Genomic DNA, 23,156 nt, shown 5'->3' on the forward strand with positions numbered 1-23,156 from the left:
CACCGTCACGCCTTCCATTGCCCATGCTATTCTCTCTTCTTGGCACTCATTCTCTTCTGTCTCTACCTGTCAAAAGCTTATCTGATCTTAAAAAAAAAGCTTATCTTAAATTCTACTCATCCAAACTCATCCCAAACACGTTCACAATTGTGTATCATCCCTTCCTCCTTTTAACCCTCTAAGAACTCTGCTTTTTTTTTTCTTTCATAAAATCATCTCACTCTTCCTTGTATTCCCATTGTATGTGTGATGGTCTTATCTTCCTTTCTCATTAGCCTGAACTCCTTGAGGCACAGGCAGGAGACTGTGCTTCTACTACTCTCCAGTCTGGATAGCTGACTTCCATGCCAAAAGGTTTTAAGGACAGAACACACACGCATTACATAACCTTCACTGAGGTTAACCTTTACTAAGATTCATGGGGCAGCCAAGGTAGAGACAGGCCACTAACATGGGACATGACGAGCAAGGTGAGCTGAAAAGAATAGAGATGAGCTAGCACACTGACATTGTTTGTTTCAGGAAAAGTCATAACCTTCTTCTTCATTGAGCTGAGCTTCCCTGGGACTAAACACTCCCTTGGGGTGTGGAATGCATTTGGAAGCTCTGTTAACTCTTTCAGCTTAATTAGTGCACTGAAGAAGTCATTTGTTCAGTGATCTGAAAGGCAGCTTGCAGGTTCCCTAAGGCCTGCATCTGTTATTTGACAGGAAATACGGCAACTTGCTGTGTTTAATAATTGGGTCAGTTAGTAACTTTGTTCTTTCTTTTTCTTTTTTTTAAGAAATGCCAGGAAATAAGTACTTTTTTTCTATTTGAGTTATATTGTGAAAATTCTTCATATATTTTCACAATTCGTGTTTCCAAAGATAATTTCCTACAATGCTAAATACCACAGGTTTGGTACGTGCCACTTAAGACTGCAGAGGGTGAAATTAAAAAAAAAAAAAAAAAAAAACTTCTCCAATTCAGTCCTGGCATCGGCACAATCATCTGATAAATGTAAACTTGCAATCATGTTCCTAAAATTTCAAAATGGGCTTGAATTTTTTTCTCCCTTTTCCTGGGACTATTTCTCTTTTTTCTTCCAGCAGGTCAGCATCAAAAAGCAATTTGGGCACTCTATCATCCTCTGGTCTTGCCAGATGTACATGCCATTGCTTTAGATAATTTTCTACTCCATGTCCCACATTCTGTATTCTCAGTCTTTCTCTGAGGTTTATGTGGTTTTAATGATCTAGGTATACGAGTCTCAGAATAAAGCCTTACCAGTCCCATCTGTACTTCTCACAGCAAGACGTGCTGCTCTGCTGCTTTCAAGTTCTTTGGGTCCATTCCACTTTCATGCAAATAAACACAGCACTTGATGTGAACAGTTAAAGAGCTTGCAAACAGGCCGAGTCTGTACAATTGGCCTTGTATAGGTTCCTCAATCTTGGCTTGTCAACAAGAATTATACTTACACAGCCTATGGCAGTGGGTGGCCTTTTTCTGAGAGAAGTACGATGTACCCTATTCATTTCTCTTTTGGAAATCTACAGCTATACACAGCACAGAAATGACAGTAATAGAGAAATTTTAGTGCAGAAGATGCATCGTCTTTTTTTTCCCTCTCTGGTTAAAAGAAAAAAATGAATGTAGGAATTTTCAGAGCATTTTTGGGGGGTGTTGACGAGGTTAATATTTTATTTGAACACACTACAGAAGCATAAATAGATTTTCTTATGCCCTCGTATCGATAAGAATAAAAGAAAAGGGTGGTAAATTCATTCACATGATCAATTTTGCTGAACATTTCAGAAGTCTATCCATCCCTGGGGTAGATGTGGGTATATGATTCATTAATGGTACTACCTTTCTCCCGGCCATAGAGGCTGCCATCTGTAGCCAACCTTGCCAACGCTTCCTCATTACCTTCAACCCCCACATGCAATCAATTTCCAATTTTGTTAATTTCTGCTTTGAAATGTCTCTCAAATCCATCATCTTTCCATTTCCATTGTCAGCCTTTACTCTGCATATGCACTATAGAGCCATTCCTTCTTATCTAGTCTCCTTTCCTGTAGTGGATCCTCCACTATTCCTGTACTCTGCCCACCCTCCTCTGAAAGCAAACCTCCTGTTATACCTGCCCACCAATTATTAATGCCTACTAGTTGATGAGGTACGATGCCCTCCATCTGGCCTTCTAGGCCCGCTAATATTTTACCACAACCAATATTTCATCATAATACAATATTGCCTGTGATTTAAACACCTGGCCACTTATTGTCCACTGTCCCCAGATTTCCTTAACTATTATGCCTTTACTCTTGCTGGACAAAAGCCCTACATCTGTCTGTTGAAACCCTACCCATCCTTCAAGGCTAATTCAAATTATTACCTCCATTAAGAAGCTTGCCTGACTCACCCCCAACATGATGAGTTTTTGCATTCTTATGAATATCCATAAAATTTCATTCCCCTAAGGACGTCTTTAGTCTTGCTGCATAATTATCTGATTATCTATAATTTGCCTTCATACTAAATTATAAGTACCTGAGTGCAGTGTGTATACGTATGTCTATGTGTGTTACTAATTTGTACAGAGGGGATTTGTATTTCAATACCTAGCATAAGGCTGCCACAAAATAAATGGTCAGTGGCAACAGGTTTTTTCAGATACATGTTGGACTCAATCAACATGTATTTTCTGAGTTACTAGTATTCTGAAAAATTTTGTTCATTTTTCTAGTCATTAATACAAATCTACATAAATTATGCACCTCTCTGTTCTTTTTAACAATTTATACTTAACTGATTTTCTTTTATTTTTAGTTGACAGTTTGTGATTTCCTGTCTATTTGTGTCTTCCTTCTCATTTTCCAAACTTGTCCTGACCAAGTTAGGACTCTTACCTCCATCTCCTTACCACACTCTCCTGTCATATGACTCTGACCTGTTCTGACACACCGCTCTCTCTTCCAGGTTCTATTCTGAATACATAACTCAATAACGTAAATTTATATATGTGTCATTATTTTCAAGAATTTGTCTTATATCTGGCATATGAGAGATTAAAAATGTAGTTAGTACCATATTTTTACACAAAAAATGTGTGTGTTCTATATTTGTTTGCCAGCCGTTCCCCCTCCTCACAAGGTATTTTCGTAAGTGCCACTATGACAATTTTTTTACATGTTGCTGTAAAAAAAAAAAAAAAAAAACTAGCATAGCTCACTTATGAAAATACCTCTTGGGGGGATGCAGCGACCGGAAAACAAACATTATATGTGTAAAAATATCGTATTCCATCCTACTCCTTTGTTTTCCGGAGCCTTTTCCCTCTTCCTCTTTCTTCTCCACATTTAACACTTTCCTTTTCCTCCATTTTGTTTATTTATTCTAATTTGCTCTCTAAGTTGTCCTTCCTTCTCAAGTCCTGGTGCAGAAGTTCTGCTGAGGAGGCCAGTTAGGGGAAATAAGTACAGGAGGTCATGGAGCCCTCCTAGACTCCATCCCTGCTTCAGCCCTCTTCAACAATCGGTCAAACTCCAACTCCTATCAAGCTGCCAATAAACACCTCTAACCTTTCATTTCCTTGTCACCCACCAGATGCCTTCTGTAAGGTCCTCACTGTCACTAACATACACCATTGTACCCCCTACCATGGTTTCTCATCATTGGATGCCATCATTTATCTGTTGTCAGAGAGAGCATTCTAAATGTTCCCCTGACCATGTCAAGCCTTCGCATCAATGCTTCAAGGACTTGCCATCACCTAGAGATATACTTCCTTTTCCTCAGACAGGATGAGCTGAGAGCTCCCTAGAGCTTCATGCTTATCTCTCACTGCCCTCTTTGATCACATTCTATGCTCTTCCTAGGCAAACTCCCTCCCACTTGCATCCTCTCCCTCAGTGAGTGGGCCACTTTCAAGCAGTTTATTTCAGTTTATTTCAAGCATGACCACTCCCATAAAGCCTTTTCTCATCAGCCCCTGTCCAAGATGGAACTGACCATTCCTTCCCTTAGGCAGCATCCTACCCTACATAAATAATCTTTACTTGCTTCCCCTGTAGCACCTCTAATATTTTGTCACACTTAATTGGCTAGTGACACAGTCAGTCAATCGAGCCAGACTACCTGTCTTGAAATTCTGGTTCCACCTCTTTTTAGCTATGTAACCTTACACATTTTATATAACCTTTCTCTGCCTCATATTTCTCATCAGTAAAATGGAGTTACAAATAGTAACTATTCTATAGGGTTATTGGGGGTACTTAAGTTTGTAAGTTAATACATAAAAGTCTTAAAACAATGTCTAGCCCATGGTAAGCACTGTGCAGCGGTACTATTATAAAAATGATTTTTATTATCCCTTGCTTGATTTCACAGGCAAATAGCACATCTTTCTGTTTTTATGCTCAGTGTCTAGCATAGTCCCTAGGACATATTAGATGCTCAATAGCTGTTTAATGGCAAAATGAACAAATGTATAAAACAGGAATAAGAGGAAAACAAACTTTTTACTCCCCCAATTCACAACATGTCTCTGTTTCATTGTTCCCCTTAGATGTAAAGGGACTCCAAGGATACACACAGTAATGTTCATAGTGTTTTATTTGAGAGTTTTAATCTAATGATCCAACATGCACAGAGGGTTTCTGTTATACTGTCTCTCAGAATTATATGAGCATCTATGAGTACGCAGCATGGGGGAAATGCCAGCAAAGTTAGGAAGCAAGACTGGCCTCATAATTTCCAGGGCCCAGTGAAAAAAGAAAATGTGGAACCCCTTGTTCAAATATTGTTATGAATTTCAAGAGAGTGACAGCAGGTACTTAACCCAAGCATGGAGCTGTTCAAAGCACAGGGCATGATATGACTGCACAGATCACCAGCCCAAGAAGCCAGCCCTGCTAAGAAGCTAACACCTCGTTCTTGTCCTTTTGCTCCGCAATGTTTCCTGAGACACTGTGCTAGTCTATCCTTGCCAACTTTGTCTGTAGAACCTCGATTGAGAGGTCCCAGTCTATAATCTTACTATGCCTTCATACCCCCAAGTGTCTAGGATTCAGCCTCCAAGTCCAGTAGAAAAGCCACTGCCCCTCCACTTCTCTCAGTATTCTAAACTGCCCATATCTCTCATGTCCAAAATGCTCCTTCATTTATCAGTCATTTATTGGGCAATGACTATGTTTCAAAACTCTGTATCTACCGTGCATGCAGTAAGCACTCATTCCCTGGTTTGCCTCACTTTATAAAGTGGTTTCTGGTTTTTCCTAGGAAAGCCAAATCTGAAATCTGCTGCCACTGAGTCAATTCTAACTCATAGTGACCCTATAGAACAGAACAGAACTGCCCCATGGGGTTTCCAAGACTGTGATTTTCAAGGAAGAAGGCTGCCACAATTTCTCCTGTGGAGCAGCTGGTGGGTTGGAACTCTTGACTTTTCTGTTAGCTGCTGAGCACTTAACCACTGCACCACTAGGGCTCCTTCTAGGAAAGCCAGTAGTTGCTAATACATAACAAATGAAGAAAAGAGCAAAATAACCTTCTGGATGTATGTACATCTTAATGATGATAAAAACCAACTGAAGGCCAAACCATAAGGAAAATATCCCCAACACAGACCACTAGAGAGGATATTTCATGAGAAGTAGAAAAGTGATTAAACAAACTCAGCTATACCTCTTCTCAGGTCCTCCTGTACTCATGCTATGTCCTTTTGGTAACTCCACATGAAATGTCTTAGTGGAATCATTGTCAAGAAGCCCAATCACAGCAGTAGATGGTAGAACAAGGAGAAAGAAAAGAATTAGAAGGGAAGAGGTATTTGTCAGAGGAGGGAAGTTGGGCTTGGGTAAGGGGAAAAAGGAATTAAATTAGAAGGTGGAAAGGGAAAATGAAGTTTCTGGCCTGGAAAATGAGAATCATGCTTTGTGCTCCTATTACACAAATGCACTGTTGGCATCCTATATTAAAATATAAATTCAGTGTAGAGGCACTAAGGATGGCAGTAACGTGCACAGGCAGAGAGCCAAGAGCCTCGGCTGTTGGCAGCCACTCGGCCCCGTGGACCCCTGTGACAGAGTCCAGGTTATATCTGTCAGACACTGAGCCACTGAACACTGTTATTTCTTAGTTAAGGACTCTGATGTTGGCTTTGGAATTTCCTTCATTTTGGGAGCACTGTGCCATAAACAAACAGCGACTGCCTAGCACAGAAGAATAGAATATATTCTTATTTACTACGTCTGGTGTGGAACAATAGCAGGTGGAGTATTATTCAAATAAATGCACATGGAAGTCTCTCTCCAACAAAGTGCATTGTTTTGTAAGGCTGTTTACGTCTTCAGTGAATATTTATCGAGTCTCTGCTCTGTGTCAGGCACTGGAGTGAGTGCTAGGGATATAGCAGTAAAAAGAGAGAAATGGTCAATTGGAGCAGAGAGAGAGTGAAGACTTAAGGATACAAATGAATACGGTTATTTCATATAGAAAAACAATGTAATGAAGGGAACTCCCAAGGTGATGTAAAAGAGAATAACTGGAGGGAGAAGGTGAGGTTACCTCAGTAGAGTGGTCAGCAAACACTGCTATGACAAACTGACATTTTGCCAAGACTTTAATTATAAGACTTAGTCAGACATGAAAACAAGTAGACATTCCATGTTCAAAACAGAAGGAATGACAAGTGCAAAGGTCCTGAGGTAAGCTGGAGATTGACTAATGCCAGTAACCAAAAGGAAGTCAGCAAGGCTAGAAAATAGACATCAAGGGGGAGATATTTGGAAGGAGACTGGAGAGGTAAGCAGAAGTCATCATGCAAGATCTACATTTATTCTAAAAGCAACAGGAACCCCTGAAGAGGCTAAGAAAGGAGTGATAGGATCTGATTTAAGGCTTTCAAGTGAAGATCGCAGTGGCTGTCATGTATAGGGTGGATGGAAGAGGTAGGTAATAGAAACAGGACGACCTGTGGAGGATATTAGAGTCTTTCAGCAGGAAATGCTGATGACTGGCTCTAGATTAGGCTGAGGGAAGTGAAGAAGGTGAGAAGGGATGCAGTGAGGTGGAAGGATTGTGTCTAGTGCTGTCCCGCACACTCTCCTGAAAGGTCCCCTCATGAGAAGAAGGGTGACCTCTATAGCGTTGTTATTTTTTTTTTTTTTCCTTTTTAAGCGGGTCTTCCAGAAAGAGCCAGAAAATCTGCTAGACAAATTTTAAAAGAGCTGTCATATTAGTACACCTTCATTATTAGTAAACACCTCACTTATCTGGAGGCTAGCTCTTTAGCAGCCTTGGTAGCTCGGGATATCAAATGGAAAAAATGACTTTTAACAAAATCTATATATCTAAGTTGCCCTGTGTTACTCACCGTGGAGATCCTCATGTGGGCCTTTTTTTTTTCCCCACAAAGAAGCCTAAAAAAATGTAGATACTCAGTTTCCCAACACATGGTGTATCAGATGCAGCAAATCAGAAGTGGGGAGGTTGTGTTTTAATGCCAGGCAAGATAAGAGTACTAAGAAGAAAACAACTGATATCCTGGTGTTATGAATTGAATTGTGTCTCCCCCAAAATATGTGTCCTTATACATGCGGATGTGATCCCATTTGAGAAGAGGGTTTTCTTTGTTATGCTAATGAGACCATAGCAATGTAGGGTGTGTCCTAAACCTAATCAACCCTGAGTTATAAGGAGCAGCATAGACACAAAGACAAGCCAATACAAACTGGGAAAGATGGTTGCCTCCTGAAGGTTGCCAAGGCACTGAAGAACGCTGGAAAAGACAAGGACCTCCACCAGAGCCAATAAACTGAGATGGAGCCTTCCCCTGGAGCCAGTGCCCTGAATTCAGACTTCTAGCCACCTAAACCGTAAGAAAATAAATTTCTATTCTTTAAAGCCACTCACTTGAGGTATCTGTGTCACACACGGCAGCAGGAGGCAACTAAGATAGCAGGCAAAGGAGCAGACATACACACATACATAAACAAACATGCTGACAAATATTTTAAATAAGCACTCAAAAATCTTTTAATCCGGATTGAGTAAAAATGGTCCCACAGACTGCACTACCCTTTTGAAGATATCGAAGGACTATACTATCCATGCTTGAGCACTCATGTCGGGAACAGCTTCTTCTTACAAAACATCTCGATGCCCCTAAACCACAGTGCATCTCCTATGTGTTCCCATAATTATGACCTTGCTTCCCTTCCTCAGGGCACTTCCTACATTGTCAATTTCTTTATGAATCTGCCTCCCTCTGGAGACAGTGAGCTCCTGGAGGGCAGCTCGGTGATGCCCTTTTCATCTCTGTATCTCCAGGTCCTACCACTGGGCCCGCACAGGGTAGACATTCAACAAAAGTGCGAAAAGGACCCGAGAGCAGCAGCTGTTGATTTACCTCTAGAAGCAACAGCTTGTAGCCCTGTAATTCAGCAGCTGTTGGAGAGTTGTATTAGTAGCCAAATCATTCCTAAGCTTTAAAGAGATTTGTACAGGCACAGTATCCCGTTAAAAATCCATTGCTGTCGAGTGGATTCTGACTCATAGCAACCCTATAGGACAGAGTAGAACTGTTCCATAGGGTTTCTAAGGAGAGGCTGGTGGGTTTGAGCTGTTGACATTTTTGGTTAGCAGCTGAGCTCTTAGCCACTGTGCCACCAGGTACAATATATAGGCTTACCAAAAAAAAAAAAAAACAGTTGGATAGAAAGTTTTAAACCATTGCTTCTTGGCAGAGGAACTAAGGTGGGCTCAGGTAACAGGGCTGATATAATTATAGCTTTGGTTATGCCTCATGAGTTTTATTCTGATGTGCATATTTTGTGCTCCATACACATTTAAAGATTTAATTAAATGTTTTATTACAGGGAAAAAGGTGCCAAATATCAGGATCACTACCTTTTTTTTTTTTCCCCCCACAGACACAGCCATTCCTTCATTTTGTTTTGAGATTTTAATACAAACCAGGCTTACATTTACTTGGTAATATTGACATGATCACCACAATGGCACTGTAAGCTCCCTGATGGCAAAGAATGTACCTTACCCAATGGTGCCCTCGGTAAGTGATGACATGGTGCTTTGTACACAGTATGCTCTGGCTGCAAGACACGGAGGGGACAGCCACGCAAGGAAATTAGAGGCACCACCTTTTGGACACATAGTACCAAACAAAGTGACAAAACCATCGAAAAGAATGTTGTTGTTGTTAGCTGTTGCCAAGTCAGTTCTGACTTGTAGCAACTCTATAGGACAGAGTAGAACTGTCCCATAAGGTTTCCAAGGAGCAGCTGGTAAATTTGAACTGCCAACCTTTTGGTTAGCAGCCAAGGTCGTAACCACTATGCTATCAGGGCTCCGTATCAAAAAGAATAATGACGATCAATCAATAAATAAGAAAAAGCATTGTTTGGGACAGTCAAATTTGCCAGTTAATGACCATCTGAAGCACCAGTAACCATTCTACAGTTTTATTTTTTCTTTCCTTTTTTCCCCTTCAGAATGCTATTTGCTAACCTGTACAGGAGGCCAGAGGTCTCCATAAAATAAAACCAGACGAAGAAAAAAAAAAAAAAAACTCATACCTGGCCTTTCATAGTAAGTTGGAATATGAAACATTTTAAGCAGTAGTTAGGAAAAGAAATTTTCTCCTCAAACTGAAAAGTTATAAATAAAACTATTTTAATGGAAATGATATTGAGTCCCTTAACCAACAACTTCCTATTTTTTTAAGCAGCAGAACCCCTGTTCCCACTTCTTTAAAAAAAAAAAAAAATCTTGACATTGCAGGTGGACTCTCCATATATGTATAAGGAATTAAAGTCAAGTTGTTCTAGTGGTGTAGAGTATGGGTAGTTGTAGGGGTAGGCCAAGAGAGGTATTGGCAGGCTGCTTGGCTGCTTAGCTTAGAGGCAACTCAGGAATCTCAGGACCTGCCCAGCTTGTAAATTACTGCCCCACAGTGACATATCAACTCTCTCTGATGAAAGCTTAGAGCTGGAACTGGGACATGGCCAGTTCACTGCCCAGAAAGATGGGGAGTAGAGGAAGATGGTGGACGGGAACATAGCAGGAATGGAGGTTAGAGCTGGCTGTTGGCTTTTCTCTTTTCAGAGATCGCCCTCATGGGAACATAATTATCCTGGAGAGGTCCAGGAACACAGATCCCTCTTCCTTTCCCTGGGAGCAGCTGTATTTACAAATGCTTCCTATCCACTTGGCAAGGTTACATTACTTGCCCTGGTGCCATTCCTGTGCTGTTCATACTTATCCCTTGCACCTTGTCCTCCGGCCCCCACTTCCCACTTTAAAGAACTGGGAAAGAAGATCCTAGAAGCAGAGCCTTGAAGATTTTAGGGGAAAACAGAATAGAAGCTGTTTTCCAAAAGAGAAGAGAAGGAAAGTGTTTTTGTGTTAACCTCCTAGGGTTAGGAGACAATATGTTATTTCATTTTTGGTTTAAATGCTTCAAAGACCTTTATCTCAAATGGAAAGGAAGAAGGAAAGACAGAAGACTTTCTTCCTTAAGTTCTGGAATGAGAGCAGGAAATTTAAACCGCTGTTGATTAATTGGATGGTCTACTTTTGAAAATTCCATTGCTGGTTACAATGACCCCAGCTTCTTTTATTCAGAATTCTTTTTGTCATTGTTTAAAACTGATTTTTGCAGCATTTTACACGCTTTAATGAACCCTATGGGCTGTAATTAAATTGCTGTAAGGCTATCATTACACAGATAGTAGACGAATAGTATTACAGCAAACACAGAAATAGATCTTAAATTAAAAATTATTTTAAAAAGAATTTTGTCCAATTACATAAATATGACAAAATGAAACTGAATTGAAAAGCAATGCTACTAATCTTAATTTTAACTAAAGCCATGTTTGCATGCAAGCGACCATCTGGATGAAATGTTTAAAATTCAGGGAAAAGAAAAAAAATCTGTATCATTTAGTCTACATAGAATCACAGTTGGTTATTTAAAAGCATCTGAACTAATGCGTAGTACCCTACCTTGATAGAAAAATGCTTAAAAACAAATTAAAGAAACTTCTTGGGAAAGCAAAGCGAATCCATGCCTGTAGGAAAGATCACTGTGATAAAAGCCATATGATGTCACAGGCAATTTGGGGTCTTGATTTAGACAGAAGCCCTAGCACTTCTAACTAGAAATCATGTGACTTTCAGCAAACTATTTAACCCCAAATGAGCAATAGTTTTTCAACCTGTAAAATGGGTATAATGATAGGACCATTTTGATGGCTTATTCTGCAGATTGTGCATGCAAAAAAGTAAGTGGAAATGTTATATAGAGTACTCTGTCCACTTATAAAGGGTTATACGAAGATGCGTTAGTAGAAATTATGTTTCTGTATCTAGTCCAGAGTCTAAGGTTATCAGATCCAGAATAGATTATGTGATTGTTACTAAAATATATGTAAACCAGAATGCTCCTTAGAAGCAAAGATGCAGAGACACGTCTCTCATACTTTGGACGTGTTATCAGGTTGGATCAGTCCCTGGAGAAGGACATCATGCTTGATAAAGAAGAGGGTAAGCAGGAAAGAGAAAGACCCTCAGTGAGATGAACTGACACAGCGGCTGCAACAATGGCTCAAGCGTAACAACGATTGTGAGGATGGTGCAGGATGACCTGGCAGTGTTTCGTTCTGTTGTTCATGGGGCCACTGAGTCAGAACCAACTCGACATCAGCAATGATGACTTACTGGTGTGATTTTTGAAGTTGGTCATTTCCTAAACTACTTTAGCAAGTACCACCGTGGGAGAAGAAAGAAGGAGCATTCACTGAAAAATATTTAAGGCCAAAAGATCATCAACAAAATATGTCATGCTAAGTAAATTAATTAAAACAAAGAATGCATCATAATCACTAAGCTAATAAGCTCTTTATGTGAAAACAATATAAAAGGAAACGTATTGCATTAGACGGGAATAGGACTGGAGAAAGAATAGCAGTTTCTACAAAGGATTTATTTTGTGTCATAACTCTGTTGTTGGCAAATGTTTTCAACTTCAACCCCAGTTTCTGAAGAAAAAAAAAGTATTTATTCTCTGGAAAAACTGAATTGGACAACCATAATGGTCTTTTAATCATCTTCTTCAGGAGACTCTTTCCACCTGTCAGTAAACAATGGTACGATTGATGTTGTTCTTTTAAAATTTTATAAACTTTTATGTCTACTTCATTTCAGACTTCCTACTTAGATTGTTTAGCTTTTAAAAAACAATTGATCACATCTGTCCAAGGCTACTAATTCAGATAAGAAGCCAAATCTCTGACTAAATCTGGTTTCCCATTCATCTTCAAACCCCAAAAGAACCAGGAGTTGTAATTATTTCAGTGCATAGTGATTTTTCTACTAGAAAATTGGCCACCACTTTCATTTCCTATTTGGTCTGGGATCCCATATAGAAAGAATTATTGTTGTTACTGTTTTTGTTTCGTTCCCTCCATTCAAAAATAATCTTCTCAAAGGAAATAAAGCTGGATACTAATGAAGTATGTATCTTTGGGTAAGACACTTAATCTCTTGGCTCCTCTATTTCTGCATTTGTAAAGTAGAAAAGAAACCTCACAGAAATCTTGTGATATTAAATGCATCAACAAGGCCAAATGTCTAGAACATAGTAAAAGCTCACCAATGTTAATTCTATCTCCATTTCTCCTAATATTACACATCAAAGAATTAAAACTGAAACAATCAGATGAGTACGTGATGGAACCCTACTGCTCTTTCTACCCTTACACTTGCAGTCATGTGTTCTGCCTAACTACATATTAATTAGGATCATCTACTTATGTTCTTTTTCATCTAAAACCTCCAACTGTACATTAAGATCCCATCTTTCTCGCCTATGGGAGGATATTGTTCCAGCAATTCTACCATGTCTGTTAATTGTTCTCTCTCTACTATATGCAAAATTCCCTTATTTTTTTATCTTGACCTACAACAACCTCTGACCTCATTCATCTGTCTTTTATGCCCCCTTTTAGAGCAATACTTCTTAAAATTGTTATGCTCAGCATCTAAAACTTCCCCTCTTCTCTCTTAGACCCACTACACTGTGTCAGATCCATATCACCCCAACAAACTGCATTTGAAAAAGTTGAGTACTGCGTATACTATAACGTGTTTTCTTCAGGTAGCTTCCAGGATAACAACAAAAACAAAAATTGGTTTACTTCTCATCTCACAGGTAACTCTTTCTCAGTCTCTGTTCCCTATTCCTTTTCTCCTAGACCTCTTAATGTTGGAGTGTTCCATTGATTATTCCTTGGTGTCTTTTTCTATCTTCATTTACTTCCTGTTGTTCTCACTCAGCCTCATGATTTTAAAATTTGACCTACTATGGACCAATAAGCAACATCACGATAAGTGGAGCAATGATTGAAGTTGACAAGGATTTCATTTTACTTGGATCTACAACCAACACCCATAGAAGCAGCAGTCAAGAAATCAAAAGACACATTGCATTGGGCAAATTTGCTGCAAAAGGCCTCTTTAAAGTGTTGAAAAGCAAAGATGTCGTCACCTTGAGGACTAAGTTGCACCTGACCCAACCCATGGTGTTTTCAACTGCCTTATATGCATGTGAAAGCTGGACAATGAATAAGGAAGAAGAGTTGATGCCTTTGAATTGTGGTGCTGGCGAAGAATATTGAATATGCCAAGGACTACCAAAAGAACGAAAAAATGTGCTTTGGAAGTACAGCCAGAATGCTTCTTGGACACATTATCAGGAGGGATCATTCCCTGGAGAAGGACACCATGCTTGGTAAAGTAGAGGGTAACTGAATAAAAGCAAGACCCTCGAGGAGATGGACTGACACATTGGCTGCAACAATGGGCTCAAGCATAACAATGATTGTGAGGATGGTACGGGACCAGGAAGTGTTTCGTTCTATTGTACGCAGGGTGGCTATGAGTTGGAACTGACTGGACGGCACTTAACAACAATGGCGCGGTGGTTAAGTGCTTGGCTGCTAACCAAAAAAGGTTGGTTGCTCGAACATGCCAGCGACTGATTCCGTGGGAGAAAGATGTGACAGTCTGCTTCTGTGAAGATTTACAGTCTTGGAAACCCTATAAGGCAGTTCTATTTTTTTTTTTTACTCTGTCCTACAGGGTCACTATAAGTCTGAATCAACTTGATGGCAATGGGTTTGATTTGGTTTTTGGATATTGCAATATAGGGAGGCCTGGTGATGAAGTGGTTAAAGTACTCAGCTGCCAACAGAAAGGCTGGCATTTTGAAACCATGTGCTGCTCTACAGGAAAAAGATTTGGGAATCTCCTTGTATAATGATTACACAAGCCTTGGAAACTCTATGGGGGCAGTTCTACTCTATCCTAGAGGCTCACTATGAGTCACAGTGGGGTTGGTTTTGGTGGGTTTAGGTTGTAATGACTCCCAAATTTTTATCTCCACTCAGACTTCTCTCCTGAAATTCAAAACTGACTCCTTGAAGTCTACACTTGGATGTCGAAAAGATTTTTAGATACCCCAGATTAAACATGTCTAAAACTGTATCGTGATCTTTTCACTAGGCCTTACCCCAAACTATTCTACATTCCTCACATTTCACTTTAATTAGTGGCAATTATATTCTTCCAGGTACTCCAATTGAAAATTTAGGAAGGTTCTTTGGTCCCTTTTATCCTTTCACAGTCTACAAAGAAAAAAAAATTAAGAAATATGATCTTCAAAATATATCCTGAATCTACCACTTCCATTGGTACCACCCTGGTCTGAGCCCAGACCAGGCTCATCTCTTGTCTGGACTACAATAGTCTACTAATTGCTCTCTCTGTTTTCTCATATTTTTCTATAATCTACTCTAAATATCCACCACCTATCTGTTTATCATACTGTGGTCGCTTGTGTGTTGCTGTGATGCTGGAAGCTAGGCCACAGATATTTCAAACACCAGCAGGGTCACCCATGGAGGACAGGTTTCAGTGGAGCTTCCAGACTAAGACAGCTTAGGAAGAAGAACCTGGTGATCTACTTCTGAAATTGGTCAGTGAAAGCCCTATGGATAGCAGTGGAAGATTGTCTGATATAGTGCTGGAGGATGAGCCCCTCAGGTTGGAAAAAAGGTACTCAAAATTTGACTGGGGCAGGGCTGCTTCCTAAAAGTAGAGTTGACCTTAACGATCTGGATGTTGAAAAGCAAAGAAGTCACCTTGAGAACTAAGTTGCTGATGTGGCATGACTACAAACATCCATTAAGAATCAGACTGTGGAATGTATGAAATATGAATCTAGGAAAATTGGAAGTTGTCAAAAATGAAACAGAATGCATAAACATCGAGATCCTAGGCATTAGTGAGCTGAAATAGACTGGCATTGGCTGTTTTGAATTGGACAATCATATGGTGTACTAGTCCAAGAAAGACAAATTGAAGAGAGACAGCATATAATTCATCATCAAATAGAAAATTTCAAGATCTATCGTGAAATATAACGCTGTCAGTGATAGGATAATATCCATATATCTATTGGGTGGGATAATGAAGATGAGCTAATGCGGTTATTATTCAAATTTATGCACAATCACTAATGCCAAAGATGAAGAAATTGAAGATTTTTACCAACTTTCGCAGTCTGAGATTGATCAAACACGCAACCAAGATGCACTGATAATTTCGGGTAGCTGGAATGCTAAAGCTGGAAACAAAGAAGGATCAGTAGTTGCAAAATTTGGCCTTGGTGATAGAAACAACTTGGGGGATCAGGTAACAGAATTCTTCAAGACCAACAACTTATTCATTGGAAATACCTTTTTTCAATAACATAAACGGTGACTATACACGTGGTGGTGCAGTGGTTAAGTACTTGACTGCTAACTGAAAGGTCAGGGTTTGAACCCTCCAGCCACTGCACCAGAGAAAGATGTGGCAGTCAGCTTCTGTAAAAATTTTCAGACTTTTAAAACCCTTTTGGGCAGTTCTCCTGTCCTATAGGGCTGTTATCAGTCAGAATTGACTCGATGGGAAAGGATTTGGGCTTTTGTTTTTGTTTTTTATATACATGGAACTTGCCAGATGGAGTACACAGGAATCAAAGAGACTATATCTGTGGAAAAAGCTGATGGAGAAGCTCAATATCATCAGTCAAAACAAGGCCATGGGCCAACTTTCGAACAGGCCATCAAATGCCCATATGCAAGTTCAAGTTAAAGGTGAAGAAAATTAAAACAAGCCCATAAGAGCCAAAGTACAACCTTGAATTTAGAGACCATCTCAAGAATACACTAATGGAGAACCAGATTGAATTGTGGGATGACATCAAGGACATCATACAAGCAGAAAGCAAAAGGTCATTGAAAAGATGGGAAAGAAAGAAAAGACCTGAAGTCAGAAGAGACTCAAACTTGCTCTTGTATTCAGAGTAGCTAATGTGAAAAGCAGAAATAAAGGAAAAAAAAAAAAAAGGCAAAGCAGCTTGAGAAGACAAAATAAAGTAGTACAATGAAATGTGCAAAGACCTGGAGTTAGAAAGCCAAAAGGGAAAAATATACTCATCGTTTCTCAGGCTGAAAGAACTGAAGAAAAAATTCAAGCCTCCAACTGCAATATTGAAGGACTCTATGGACAAAAAATTAAACAATGCAAGAAGCATCAAAAGAAGATGGAAGTAATAAACAGTCACTGTTCCAAAAAGAGCTGGCCAACATTCAACCATTTCAGAAGGTACCATGTGATCAAGAACAGATGACACTGAAGGAAGAAGTCCAAGCTGCACTGAAGTTATTAGTGAACAACAAGGCTCCAGGAATTGACTGAATACCAACGGAGATGTTTCAACAAACAAACACAATGCTAGAAGCATTCACTCTTCTATGCCAAGAAATTTGGAAGGGAGTTATCTGGCCAACTGACCAGAAGAGATCCATATTTGTGCCCATTCCAAAGAAAGGCGACCCAAGAGTATGTGGAAATTATTAAACAATATCATTAATATCATATGGAAGTAAAATCATGTTGAAGGTAATTCAAAAATGGTTGCAACAGTACACGGACAGGGAACTGCCAGAGATTCAAGCCAGATTCAGAATAGGACATGGAATGAAGGATATCATTGCTGATGTCAGATGGATCTTTCATGAAAGCAGAGAATACCAGAAAAAAGTATACCTGTGTTTTATTGACTGTGCAAAGGCAATTGACTGTGTGAATCATAATAAATTATGGATAACATTGTGAAGAATGAGAATTCTAGAACACTTAATTGTGCTCATTTGGAACCTGCACCTAGACCAAGACACAGTCGTTCAAACAGAACAAGAGGATACTACATGGTTTGAAATTAGGAAAGATGTGTATTAGGGTTGCATCCTCTCACCATACTTATTCAATGTGTATGCTGAGCAAATAATCTGAGAAGCTGGATCATATGAAGAAGAATGCAGCATCAGGATTGGAGAAAAACAACAACTTATGACATTGCTGATAGCGAAGAGGACTAATGAAGATCAAAGACCACAGGCTTCAGTATGGATTACACCTCGACATAAAGAAAACAAAAATCCTCACAAATGAACCAATAAGCAGCATCATGATAAACAGAGAAAAGACTGAAGCTGCAGAGGAAAGACTGAAGCTGTCAAGGATTTCATTTTGCTTGGATTCACAATCAATGCCCATAGAAGCAGCAGTCAAGAAATCAAACAACACATGATATCGTGGAAATGTGCAGCAAAAGACCACTTTAAAGTGTTAAAAAAGCAAAGACGCTACCTTGAGGACTAAGGTGCACTTGTTCCAAGCCATGTTTTTTTTAATCGCCTCATATGGATATGAAGAATTGATGCACTGGAATTACAGTGTTGGCAAAGAATATTGAATATACTATGCACTGCCAGAAGAATTAACAAATCTGTCTGGGAAGTATAGTCAGAATGCTCCTTAGAAGCAAGGATGGAGAGACATCATCTCATGTACTTTGTGCATGTAATCAGGAGGGACCAGTTCCTGGAGAAGGACATCATGCTTGGTAAAGTAAAGGGTCAGGGAAAAATCAGAAGACCCTCAATGAGATGAATTGACACAGTGGCTGCAACGATGGGCTCAAACATGGCAATGATTGTGAGATTGGCTCAGGACCTGGGGTCACTATGAGTTGGAACCGACTCACGGGCACCTAACAACAATAACAACACTCTGAATATATCAGCCAGATTAGTCTTTTCAAAATGAAGTTCGATGATGGGATTTTTGTGCTTAAAATCATCTAATGCCTTCCTATGGCATCTAGAATAAAACTCAGACTCCACATAAAAGACAAGGTCCAATATGATCTGCTCCAAGCACCCACTCCTTCCTCTCTGTCTTAATCTTGATTCTCTCTCTTCCCTTTCTAGGTACACTACCCTCCTAGCTATTCCTTAAATATTCAAGGCAGACTCCCACCTTAATGCCCTTGCACTTGTTTTTTCTTTGCTTGTTCCCCAGATATTCACCTCATTCCCTTCAGGCCTTTGCTCAAATGGGGCCTACTAAGACTACGCTATTTAAAATTACCTCTACCCTCCACACCAGCCCTCTTGATCCTACATACTCTATTTTGTACTTTCTAATATAGTTGTTTATTGTTTGTAATCTGTTTTCACACATTAGGATAGAACCTCCGGGAGAGCAAGGATATAATTTTGTTGTTGTTGTTCACTGATATATCCCTTGAGCCTAGAAAAGTAGCCAGCACACAGTAAGCAAGCAACAAATATTAAATAAGTACCTAAATTAGTTAGAGATTTCAAAGCAAGAAGAAAGGGCATTCTGGAATATTATCTCCTTTTAAAATCCTAAACACACTGATAGTGATAGAAGTCATGGTTATACATACTTAATTAGGGAAAAATCTGTCTCCATGCTAGACAAACCACCAAGTAAACCTTACATTTGTGGAAAGGCTCTTGAATGAATTCAATATTGCCTCAGGTAAGGACTATTAAACAGAGCATGAAAAAGTAAAATACTTATGAAAATGAGAAATAAAATGCCCAAGGAGTAAAGGATTGTACTAGAGTTGTCTACAAAGATTCTAATTTTCTGCACAATAAAAATTGTGGTGAGTGAAAAAGCAGGTTCACAGTTCTCACAACTGCAGGAATGAAAGCTAATTCTTTTTTCATCTCAGAAGAGGTCTGCAAATTACAGTCAAACTACTGGAGAAATATAAGGCCACACAACTCTAGAGTATCCATGAGCCAATCAATTTGTTTGTTGACTCTCTTGGTCCCCTGTTCCTCCTTCTCATGTTTATTGCCTAAGATGTGGCCACTTAACTGTTTGTCAGCAACTCTCACAAGACAGCAACCTAGAGAAACAAAGCAAAACTGAAGCATGTTAAAGCTACTCTGTTATGGCATCTGGGAGGAGTCTGTTGGGATTGTGGTCTGGACTGTGGGAAAACCCATGTGCTATTTCAGAGAACTGACTAAGATGAACACTGAACATGTTTTCTGGAAATCAGCTGCTAACATTGGCTTGATTAATTTAATTAAGGTGAGCATTAAGGCTGTATAAACCCTGGTGGTGTAGTGGTTAAGTGCTACAGCTGCTAACCAAAAGGTTAGCAGTGCAAATCCACCAGGCACTCCTTGGAAACTCTATGGGACAGCTCTACTCTGTCCTATAGGGTCACTAGGAGTCGGAATCGACTCGATGGCAACGGGCTTGGTTTTTGTTTGTTTTTTTTAAGGCTGTGTCATTGTGTCAACGAGTACAATAAAAAAAGGCACAGTACGTTTGTAGGTGCAAAAGGAACAATGAAGAAAGGGAGAGGGGCAGGTGCAGAGACACAAGCCTCTGCTATAGAAATAATCTACAGTCAGTGACCTAATATAATAGAAACACATCTAACATAAACACAAACTGAGGCCAAACCTGACCCTACCACTTACTAGTAGTAGAAACTGGGTCAGGTTACTCAGCTTCTCAGAAGCTTCTTCTTCTTCTTCTTTTTTTTTTTTTAATAATAAAACAGGGATAGGAATACTACACTTTCCTCATAAAGTTGTTGTGATTATTAGATGAATAAATCATGCAAAGCACCTAGCCCATAAAAAGATAATTTATCTCCCCATCCAAATCCCAGTTCCTATCACAATATTATGTGCCTATCTGCCCAAGTGTTGACAGTCATCTTATTTTAAGCATTTGCTCTTCCTTTCAATTCAGCAAGGATAAAGCCCTGAAGAAATATCTAGAGAGTAATTAACATATGGCTAAAACTATCATGGGAAATATAAAAAGATAGATTAAAAAGTACAACTGGGACCTGTTTTAAGAGAGGCAGCTTATTGATAAAAATGTGGTTTTTTTTTTTTTCCCCCTTCAGTTGCACAGAAAAAAACATTATAAAAGCTCTGTTTAAAAATTACGGCAAGGGATCTCTTGGAGGAGGGAAGTGATTTTTTTTTTTTTTTATACAAACCAAAGTGCACAAAATCTGTATAAAGTTACTAAAATGTATATTCCACGGGAAGAGGGATTTTGTCGCCTTCATTCATTACTGACCCCCTTGAATAATACTGGCTTATAAATGGCAATTAGGAAATATTTTGAATGAATATCATATACACAGATTATAGTGTACTTGGCACTTAAAAAACAAGACATAAATAACAGCAAGCTGGAATGTTGTAACAGGTAGACAGAAGACAACACAACTACTCCTATAGTTTCTGAACCAGCCTTTATACACTTGGAATTCTGCTGAAGAACTCATAACCCATACGTAATATATACTAGTGTATATACATATAGATACAAAATGATGAATAACTCCTGATCTGGGATAATATGATTTCTTGAAGCCATCTAAATAAACCTTCCATGAAAGAGAAGAAAGGAGTGAGGGGGAAGGGAGGAAACACAGTAAAAATTTTGGAAAAACAAATTTCTACTACTGTGCTTAAAAGCCAAGCTGTAAAATGTTAGTTTTGTTTATTTTTAAGACTATTTATATGGAAAATTGCATTTAAATTCTCTGTTCTTTGGATTTTAGGATAATACCTATACTATTAATAGGTGAGCAGAACTTACTGAATAATAACAGATATTAAATTCCAAAGCAAAATAATTTTGTAGGATGCTGAATATCAAAGCACTGTAGATTGCAACTACACACCACATAGGCTGAAGCGGGTATCTTTAGATGTCCACAGACTAATTATAGTTTGCCAAAGTAAATAGCACAGGCCTATATAACTCTTTGGTCATTCCCTTATAAAGCAGTTGGAACCAACAATCCAAAGCACAATGAAGCTGAATTTGCTAAGGAATCTTTTTCCCTCTGAAGTTGTATATGAGAAGAAAGGTCACTTTCTGATTTACTAGCTTACCTTAAGGTGTCCTTATCTTTTTCTTGATTGTACATATTTTATGTATTATGTTCTATTTATGCATTCTTCAATAGCATCTTTATTTATGACTTTGTGAATCAACATCTTTGTGATGGGAGGCGAAAGTCACTTAGCTAATTACACAGGCTTGATGAGCTGCGTAATAATAACCACTGCAGTGTTGTACATTAGTTGAAGGCATGTAAATTACTGCAGTTATTCTCATGTGGGGAAAAAACAAGAGAATTTTCTTTAGTTGTTTAAAACATGCTTTTTGCTTCCATATTCATCTTCTTAAGTATTACCATGCTTTTAACCCAAATCATGGCATCAATAAAAAAAAAGATTAAATCACATTATTACCAGTATAAGAAAGAAATAAGAAAAACAAAACAATAAGAACAAAACTCAACTTAATGCGAGTACTTCTGATCTGCTGTTGAGAATTTTATTATATGAAGCTTCTTCCATATAATGCAATTCCAGTAAAACAGAACGCTTCAGACATTCTCCCACCCCACAAGGATGCTGTAATGAAATCTAACTTGGTCCAGCCACGAGATTAGAAGTGCATGGAGAGATAGAATGTGCAGCACTAGAATATTAATATGACTTCTGTATGAAGATTGGAAATTCTACAAAGTTATGAATAAGGTCAAAATAACACTTAGATGATTTACTGCCATAGAAAATCATACTCTCCTATGAGTGATTTACTGGATGTTATATAAAAATGGAGTGTGGACAAGCCACATTCAGATGCAAGCTTGCAGCTGTCAGTGTCTACATTTGCTCAATCTGGCTAGAGGATGCTTTGAAGGTTGATTAAATTGTAGCTTCTGAATCATGCTCTTCCCTATGTTTTAAAGTGTTTAACATAAATATAAATATAAAAAATTCTAAGACTGTAAATATTTAGCATAAAATCTGCAAAATCTCAATCTCTTCTGGAAAATTAACGAGATCTGAAAAAACTGTAAGGACAAAAATACCATTACTTAATAATGGCAATTGCCCAATAACAATGACAAATTTACTCCATGATGAGAAAGTTCACAGGGTATTCAGAAGAAGGTAAGAATAAACAAACAAGAAAGCTAGGTTTCTGACTGAACTGATCAATTTTAAGAGGAACAGAAATCTGCGTCTGTAGAAAAAGGTTCAGAGATCAAAGTTGACCAGTTGGTAAAACAGCTTAGATTGAGTTCCTTGCAGGCAATACACTGTCTGATGTATCCTCTCCTCCATACACAAGCTCAAGGCAGAAATTCAACGGTTGTGGATGCTATCAGCACCAGAGCACAAGGCACCAATAATGAGCTTTGGCAATGTTACCTACTCAGCTGGAAGCCTCCTTAACCACCTTTCTATTCCTGGGTAGCTTTCATTAAATTCCAAGTGTCACCTAACCATCCACTTCCCAGCATCAGCAAGTCATCCTTAGGGAGAGTATCTGGCTCTTCCTCTGCAAGCTTTTCCCCCATTTTTTATTTCCACTTTTATACATACCTCCTTTTCTACATATTTTCTTGCCGGGTTTTCTGGCACATTCCTTGGATATTCTTTTTACTGAAAAATGAATAGAAGACTAGAAAATAACATGGCGCTCCATCACAGACCGCCGGAGCATGCAACACCGCTATCTAACTTAATATACTCCTGTATTTACTCAGTGCGAAAGATCCCCAATTGGTTGAGCCTACACATGCAATGGGGAAATATTGATGCATCTTCTCAGAAGTCATTTGGTAGGAAATGGAAATTAGGAACCCATTTCTA

The 23,156-nt window shown here is 38.9% G+C and overlaps 1 protein-coding gene and 1 non-coding gene across 2 annotated transcripts in view; both read right to left on the minus strand.

The window, feature by feature from the left end:
* NLGN1 (neuroligin 1) overlaps nucleotides 1-23,156 on the minus strand; it is an 823,760-nt gene that overhangs the window by 784,149 nt on the left and 16,455 nt on the right. Inside the window, exon 4 of the mRNA XM_049867484.1 lies at nucleotides 22,887-22,946. Within this exon, the coding sequence (XP_049723441.1) occupies nucleotides 22,887-22,946 (60 nt within the window). The remainder of the gene's footprint in view (nucleotides 1-22,886; nucleotides 22,947-23,156) is intronic.
* On the minus strand, nucleotides 7,167-7,228 carry LOC126066640 (U7 small nuclear RNA). Its single transcript, XR_007515218.1, has one exon. It is a non-coding gene; the product is annotated as a U7 small nuclear RNA (small nuclear RNA).

Source organism: Elephas maximus, chromosome 23, assembly GCF_024166365.1.
Source record: "Elephas maximus indicus isolate mEleMax1 chromosome 23, mEleMax1 primary haplotype, whole genome shotgun sequence".
NCBI classification, from domain to species: domain Eukaryota; kingdom Metazoa; phylum Chordata; class Mammalia; order Proboscidea; family Elephantidae; genus Elephas; species Elephas maximus.